General features: G+C 39.6%; 1 protein-coding gene across 1 annotated transcript; it reads left to right on the plus strand.

Moving 5' to 3' along the window:
* The first annotated feature begins 4701 nt into the window (after nt 1-4701).
* LOC138415882 (lymphotactin-like) lies at nt 4702-7806 on the plus strand. The gene is made up of 3 exons (XM_069544414.1): nt 4702-4912; nt 6495-6609; nt 7498-7806. The coding sequence occupies exons 1-3, from the start codon at nt 4852-4854 to the stop codon at nt 7649-7651; spliced, it is 330 nt and encodes a 109-aa protein (XP_069400515.1). The 5' UTR covers nt 4702-4851; the 3' UTR covers nt 7652-7806.
* The last annotated feature ends 692 nt before the right edge of the window (nt 7807-8498 follow it).

Genomic DNA, 8498 nt, shown 5'->3' on the forward strand with positions numbered 1-8498 from the left:
CAGCCTTGGGTCAAATTGTCTTTTGATTATAAAGGTGAGAGGAAGATATAGACACAGTCTTCTGGATTTATGTGTTTAGATGTTCATCTTTTATTTAATATACAGTGACTGTAATGTTGGTCTCTTGAAATGAATTCACTTATTCAAAAACCATTTAGTGAATGAATATTATATAGCAGACATTCTGCTTTGCCAGGGACAAGACTGAAGCTAGTTCTCTATTTTCAAGGAGGCTGCCACCTAGTGGGAGATGCAGAAATGTAATTGAATAGAAGAATAAAATAAGATTAGTGATAGAACAGTGGTGGCTAGAAAGTGCCAATAGAGCCCAGAAGGAGGCACAACTAATTATATCTTGAGGAATTCAGGAAAACTTGTAGGAAGAGGAAGAGTTTACAGGTAGCTATGTAGGGAGCTTGGATGGGCATTCCTGATAAAGGAAATAGTAAGTGGGTAGTAGAAAAGAGATGTGGGTGTCGAGAGTTGGGCTGTAAAGAAAGCTGAGCACCAAAGAATAGATGCTTTTGAACTGTGGTGTTGGAGAAGACTCTTGAGAGTCCCATGGACAGAAAGGAGATCCAACCAGTCCATCCTAAAGGAAATCAGTCCTGAATATTCATTGGAAGGACTGATGCTGACGCTGAAGCTCCACTATTTTGGCCTCCTGATGCGAAGAACTAACTCATTGGAAAAGACCCTGATACTGGGACAGATTGAAGGCAGGAGGAGAAGGGGATGACAGAGGATGAGATGGTTGGATGGCATCACTGACTTGATGGACATGAGTTTGAGCAAGCTCCAGGAGTTGGTGATGGACAGGCAAGCCTAGCATGCTGCAGTCCTTGGGGTTGCAAAGAGTCAGACATGACTGAGCAACTGAACTGAACCGAGTAAAAAAGAGAATGGCCCACTTGGTTGACTTCATAGACACTTGTTAAGACTAGGGGTTTTGAAGCAAGGTCATGAGTAGGGAAAGTTGAATCTTAAACTAACAGAAGCAGAAGATATTAAGAAGAGGTGGCAAGAATACACAGAAGAACTGTACAAAAAAGATCTTCATTACCCAGATAATCATGATGGTGTGATCATTTATCTAGAGCCAGACACCCTGGAATGTGAAGTCAAGAGGGCCTTAGAAAGCATCACTATGAACAAAGCTGCTTTGGCATTCCAGTTGAGCTATTTCAAATCCTGAAAGATGATGCTGTGAAAGTGCTGCACTCAATATGCCAGCAAATTTGGAAAACTCAGCAGTGTCCCCAGGACTGGAAAAGGTCAGTTTTCATTCCAATCCCAAAGAAAGGCAATGCCAAAGAATGCTCAAACTACTGCACAATTGCACTCATCTCACACTCTAGTAAAGTAATGTTAAAAATTCTCCAAGCCAGGCTTCAGCAATACGTGAACCGTGAACTTTCTGATGTTCAAGCTGGTTTTAGTAAAGGCAGAGGAACCAGAGATCAAATTGTCAACATCCGCTGGATCATGGAAAAAGGAAGAGAGTTCCAGAAAAACATCTATTTCTGCTTTATTGTCTATGCCAAAGCCTTTGACTGTGTGGATCACAATAAACTGTGGAAAATTCTGAAAGAGATGAGAATACCAGACCACCTGACCTGCCTCTTGAGAAATCTGTATGCAGGTCAGGAAACACCAGTTAGAACTAGACATGGAACAACAGACTGGTTCCAAATAGGAAAGGGAGTACATCAAGGCTGTATATTGTCACCCTGCTTATTTAACTTCTATGCAGAGTACATCATGAGAAACACTGGACTGGAAGAAGCACAAGCTGGAATCAAGATTGTCGGGAGAAATATCAATAACCTCAGATGTGCAGATGACACCACCCTTATGGCAGAAAGTGAAGAGGAACTGAAAAGCCTCTTGATGAAAGTGAAAGAAGAGAGTGAAAAAGTTGGCTTAAAGCTCAACATTCAGAAAACGAAGATCATGGCATCTGGTCCCATCAGTTCATGGGAAATAGATAGGGAAAAAGTGGAAACAGTATCAGACTTTATTTTGGGGGGGGCTCCAAAATCACTGCAGATGGTGATTGCAGTCATGAAATTTAAAAATGGTTACTCTTGAAAGGAAAGTTATGACCAACCTAGATAGCATACTCAAAAGCAGAGACATTACTTTGCCAACAAAGGTCTGTCTAGTCAAAGCTATGGTTTTTCCAGTAGTCATGTATGAATGTGAGAGTTGGACTGTGAAGAAAGCTGAGCACCTAAGAATTGATGCTTTTGAACTGTGGTGTTGGAGAAGACTCTTGCGAGTCCCTTGGACTGCAAGGAGATCCAACCAGTCCATCCTAAAGTAGATTAGTCCTGGGTGTTCATTGGAAGGACTGATGCTGAAGCTGAAACTCCAATACTTGGCCACCTCATGTGAAGAGTTGACTCATTGGAAAAGACTCTGATGCTGGGAGGGATTGGGAGCAGGAGGAGAAGGGGATGATAGAGGATGAGATGGCTGGATGGCATCACCGACTTGATGGACGTAAGTTTGAGTGAACTCCGGGAGTTGGTGATGGACAGGGAGGCCTGGCGTGCTGCAATTCATGGGTCGCAAAGAGTCGCACATGACTGAGAGACTGAACTGAACTGAAAGGAAAAGCACTGTTAAGTCTGAACACTTTTATATACGAAAATGTGAAGTTTGAAATGAATTTTGCATGTGTTGGGAATTAGCAAGCATATGTCAGTAGGAAAACAACTCAATTAGATTAAGATTTTCGAATGGTTGCTCCAGCAATGCTGCGGAGAACATCTTGGAAAGGGAGGAGACCTAGACCTGGGAACCAGCTGGTGTACTGCTGTAGACCTTACAGGGAATGAAGAGGTCCTGCCTTGAACATTCTGGAGAGAGAGGAGAAGACATATACATGAGCTACATATGCACTTAGTATGGCTTGTGTGGAAATAACATATGGATATCCAACAATGAGTCTAAGAAGACCCAAGTAATCCGTATTTAGATACCAAAAAAGAAGATAAAACCTTATTCAGTGTCACAGAGTAATAGGAGAGAGAGCATTCTGAGTGGAAAGATATGTTGAGTTTAAGGACTGAATGTATAGCCAGGTGGAGATAACAAGAAAGATATTCAAATTTCTGAGTAAAGTCTGACTGGAAAATTAAATGCCATTGATGAAAAATATCTTAGAGTTTAGCCTATAATTTTATAGGAATATAGGAAATATAGGAATTTGCTTCCATATACCTAATAGCAATGGCAAGCACTTTTAGCTATACATATACTTAATATGAATTTTATTTTTGTATCCCTACATAGTAATGACAAAACCGTTTAGCTTCATACATAATTAATACATGTACCAGAGACGATCTCCTGGAGAAGGGAATAGCTATCCACTCCAGTATTCTTGCCTGGAGAATCCCGTGGACAGAAGAGCCTGGTTGGCTGCAGTACATGAGGTTGCAAAGAGTCAGACACAACTGAGTGACATTTTTTTAAAAATAGATACCTACTAAACAAAATAAGACAAAACCCAACAACAAACTGAGTGCCAGAAAGGGTTCATTACAAGTGATACAGATAAACACTGCTAGAAGCACAGCTAATAGAAAGTGTATTTTGGGAAGATTATGTCAATATGTAGCAAGAGTTATAAAGATGATCATACAATTTTGCCTAGTAATCCTACTCCTGGTTATTAGGAGTTACAGTGTATATCACTGAACATCTATCTTATAAATATGGTCTACATAACAATATGTTATAGGGGAATGGCTTAATATGTCTGTGTTTACTCAGAGTATGAAGACTCTATTATATGAAGACTATAAAAGAACATAGGAAGATTTTTACATTAATGTAAAAATAGTCTAAATATTTACAATTGTCACAACTGTGTAAACATATGTATACCAATAGAGATTCATTGAAAATCATTCACAACGAAAACCATCAGAATGGTAATATTATAGATAATTTTGTTTTTCTTTTTTTTTAAATTTTTCTTTTTACTTTATTTTACTTTACAATACTGTATTGGTTTTGCCATACATTGACATGAATCCACCACGGGTGTACATGCATTCCCAAACTTCTTAAAAATCATCTATAGATAATGTTTTGTTTTTCTTTTTTCCAAAATAAAGTTTACATGAGGACAACTTTTCAAAATCTATTTTTAAAGACATGTAGTAAGCTACAATAAAGCAAACATGTGAATATAGACAGGCTCCAAACACCCTTATTTAAATGTTCCTTGGGCATGTGGAAAGGGTGGTGCAAGAAAGGGGGTCAATTGAATGTGGGCAGAGGACAGATGAGAAGAAAAAGAAGGCAGAGGACTGAGAAACCCAGGAAAGCAACAGTATCTCTTTGGCTCCCTGTGGAGTCACCAAGGGCATATGCTCCAGGGTGGTGGAAGCCTCGTGCCACAGCGAATGCTGCATGAGCTGCTGGGGGAACGGGACCACAGGGAACACCCCGCCCCTTTCCTTTACACCACGTCCCGGCTGGGCCATCACACTGACATGGCCTTGGGACGTGTGCGGTGGGAGGTTTGAATTTAGACTGGTGGCAGGAGAGGAGACCACTACGTTTTTTCTGTACACACGTAAGGTTTCACTGACACATTTACCACAGGAGGAGGAGAAAAGGCCACAAGATGTGGGGTTAGTGTGAGTGGGGACAAAGGAACTTTTTTCAAGCTAAGAAAGCACCAGTATTGCAAAGACTTTCCGTGATTCCACACTCACCTTGAAACTCCCCCTCTTAGCACAGGAAGTGCGCTGACCACTGAGGGCAATAAAAGAGACTCAGAGGAGCCAAGGTCCTCAGCTTCTTGCTGCACAGCTCAGTGGGACCTCAGCCATGAAACTTCTCATCCTGACCTGCCTGGTGATCTGCAGTCTCGCTGCATACACTGTGGACGGTGAGTCAAAGGTTATTTATGAGATAAGGAACATCTAGGTGTACAGGCAGTGGCCAGGCATTTTGATATTGACTCAGGTTTTGAATGGAGTAAACTACTTTCTCCAAGCTAAGCCTCAGTCTTTCTGTGCGCAAAATGGGTATAATTTGACTCTAGAGGATCTTGTGGATTTCGCAGATATATCTTGGCTAACAGCTAGACTCCTATTTTTTACAACTGGGCGATTTGGGGTAAGTTTCTTAACTTGTTTTTGCCTATGCTTACTTGTCTGTAAGATGAATATGATAACTGATACACTTACCTGGGGTTAAAATGAAATAAACATTATATATAATCAATAGTGTAAATTATAATAAACTTTTCAGATTACTACACAAGTCCTAGTTTCTTAATTAATAATAGCTGTGGAATGGTGATGACAATTGTATATACCTTTGAAGCTTTTGCCTATTTAATGTTGATCTTGATAAATTCTCAAAAAATTTGAGAGCTCAGTCATGATGCGGGAATGACTAGAGAGTGTTATGTTCTGAAACAAATCAATGTTTTCTATTAAAACAAAAATGACTGGAAGCTCCTACCTTCATACCCAGGAAATCAATATTACATTTGAGTGTATAAGAGAGTCTATATTACTGCTGTGAATGTTGTTCCCATTTAGGATAAACTTATCGAGTTTTCATGAGACCATAGTGCTAACAAATATCAATGCCTTATATACAGTCAAATAAATTATAAGGCATACCCAGCTGAGACTTCACTACATTACTGAGCATTCGACACATATTTCTTAAAGGATCATTTTGTTCTCAGCTGGTCAGAGTACATTTCTCTTGGAAGCTCTGACCACAAGAAGGAATATCCTTGGGGTATAATTAATGCTTCAGAAACTCTCCTTTAAAACTCCTAATCTGTAGACTTGTTACTTAGACCAAACTATCTGAGCCTGATCATGGATCCCCACGGTTCTCTGTAAATAGTGATGGTACTGTCTGAAAGTCCCTGAAATTGCTCCTTAAATAAAATACTGTTAAAACAAAAAGTTTAAGGCAGATGTTGCCTGAACTGTGGCTGGCTGGCATTTTTCTGAGACAAGAGGCTTGCATTTGGTGCAAACCCATGTATGGGGGAGCCTGGTGGGCTGCCGTCTATGGGGTCGCAGAGAGTCGGATATGACTGAAGCAACTTAGCAGCAGCAGCAGCAGGCCTCCCTGTCCATCACCAACTCCCGGAGTTCACTCAAACTCACGTTTAGGAAACCCTTTATATTATTAACTGTCCCAGGTTATTTTCCCTTCTCCAATGTAAGATATTCTCAAAACTGTTAAATTTAATCCCTCCAGGCCATTTCTATTGAGGATGAGGACTCTGTGAACTATTGCCTTTACATATTTCTCATTTTAACATTTAAAATAACACCTTTAGTGATTCAGTCAAAAATGAGCTACCTCTCCCATGTTTAATATTGACTGTCCCAAGCCACTCTTTATCGGGTCACTCTTTGTTATTTGATTGATGACACTCTAACATTTATATTATTAGAAATTACATTTTATTTTTGTTTGCTTGGTTTTCTGTGCAGGTGTGGGGACTGAAGTTCTAGAAAAGAGCATCTGTGTGAGTCTGACTACACGGCAACTGCCAGTTAAAAACATCAAGACCTACACCATCAAGGAGGGCTCTATGAAAGCAGTGATGTGAGTTTCTTTCCCCAAAGCTGGGCTTGATGGAACACAGTGTACAGAAATGCCACCTCCTCGGGAAAAATAAGTTAACAAGGAGGAAGACCTCAACCTAGCCAACAGTCCTTTTGTTTTTCCATATTAACCAAGCCTTTGTGTAGCCCCAAACAATGATGATGACAAAAAAATTGGCAACCAAGTGAAGACTGTTACCCTCCTTTCTGATTTATCTTAACAGAATAATTGGACAGGGAACCAGATGAATAGGTGATTGGTCCTGAGGGTTACGTCTAGAGATGGCTGGATCAGATCAGGATTTGAGCACAGAGCCACACTGCTGTGGGATACCTCTCTTCCCATCCACCCTCTTCCCTGCCTTTCTTTTCCTTTTTGATGCCTGGAGTAGAATGTCATATTTTATCAGTTGCCGCATCTCAAGGAATAGTGTCAACAATTAGCCTACATGGTACCATTCTCTTTCCAGGATTTCATTTTCAAAATAGCAACACTTCCCAACATATAATCACAACTTTACCCTCCACCTCTTCAAATAAGATAAATAAATCACCTTTTGTGCAGAAGATAGGATGACAGTGTTTAGATCTGAAAAAAGAAAAAGGACCTCAAATGTCTAGTTTAATTACATCACTTGGTGGAAATGATGAGATAGGAGTCTGAAAATTATGCTGAACAAGGAATCTGGGTATTACCTGGAACTATTTCTTCTTCATGAAAAAAAATAGATTGCAGAAGAATGATTTTCATTTATGATCTTGTGAATCTGAAAGACTGATTTATCCAGTCATTTCTGCATAAGAGCTCTTTTATATGATCTGATCTTAACTTTTGGCCCCAAGGCTTTGAGGATGTGACTAATTTTGCTATCTTTTCCTTGCATTGCAGATTCATTACCAGACGAGGATTTAAAATCTGTGCTGATCCTGCAGCTGACTGGGTAAAAAAAGCCGTCCAAAGGATAGACAGGAAAAATATGAGCCAGATCAAGCCTGCAGGAGCCCAGCCATCCACCAATACAACTGTGACCCTGACTGGGTAGTGACCTTCCAGCACTTTTTCCCCTCCCTAGCCAGCCACCTCATTTCCCTTCATGGGCTTTGAATGAGTCAAATTATTTTCGTAGATTTTCATTTTTGATATTTCTTTTGTAATCATTCAGATGTTTTACTTAATAAATATTTATTATTAAGAATATTCCACAAACTTATTCATTACATATTGGGAAAGGTAATTTCTGTCCTTACCATTCCTCCTTTTGATCCCTGATGGGAGAGATTATATCAGTGTTTATCAGAGATGAAAGCTATATTTATTATTCTTAGGTTCTAGCATGAAGTTGTTCCCTACAAGACTCATAGGTGACAACTGTGATGATGACAATTTAAGCCTTATTTCAACCTGTCTTCTTCATGCAGTTCTATTTTTAAGGAATAAATTATCTGACTGTTACTGGGTTCCCATTCTGAGAGTTCACTACTCAAAAAGTGACTTCACTCAAGTTTGATCTTGAGCAAATTCTCATACCTGTATGTTTCATCTGATCTTCAAGAGAAAGGAAAAAGACACAGTTTGTCAGTTCTTTCATTTGCCAAGGTTAGACAGTTTATTCAACAAAAATCCATTCCACTCAAATTAAGCGAAGTTCTCATTGCCTTTTTGCAACTTCCACAATTGTCACCACTCTAGTTAGCATACAAGCTATGCGTTTAGAATTTAACATCCCAAACACTGTCACCTGGAGCATTTCTTGAGTGTGATCATAATTTGCAGTAAAGTTTTAATTAATATTACTTCATTTGGTCCCCTAAATATCCCAGATTCATGTCCTCCTGTATTCTCTTTAAATTGCTAATTTGGTTCATGGTTATGATTGTGCTAGCCAAGTA

This window comes from Ovis canadensis, chromosome 12 (assembly GCF_042477335.2).
Source record: "Ovis canadensis isolate MfBH-ARS-UI-01 breed Bighorn chromosome 12, ARS-UI_OviCan_v2, whole genome shotgun sequence".
NCBI classification, from domain to species: Eukaryota; Metazoa; Chordata; class Mammalia; order Artiodactyla; family Bovidae; genus Ovis; species Ovis canadensis.

Bases quoted from the DNA above. Each gene is read 5' to 3' on its own strand.
- LOC138415882 (XM_069544414.1), top strand. From the start codon at position 4,852: ATGAAACTTCTCATCCTGACCTGCCTGGTGATCTGCAGTCTCGCTGCA. The intron at 4,913-6,494 runs GTGAGTCAAAGG...TTTTCTGTGCAG, and splicing joins CGCTGCATACACTGTGGACG to GTGTGGGGACTGAAGTTCTA. The intron at 6,610-7,497 runs GTGAGTTTCTTT...CTTGCATTGCAG, and splicing joins GGCTCTATGAAAGCAGTGAT to ATTCATTACCAGACGAGGAT.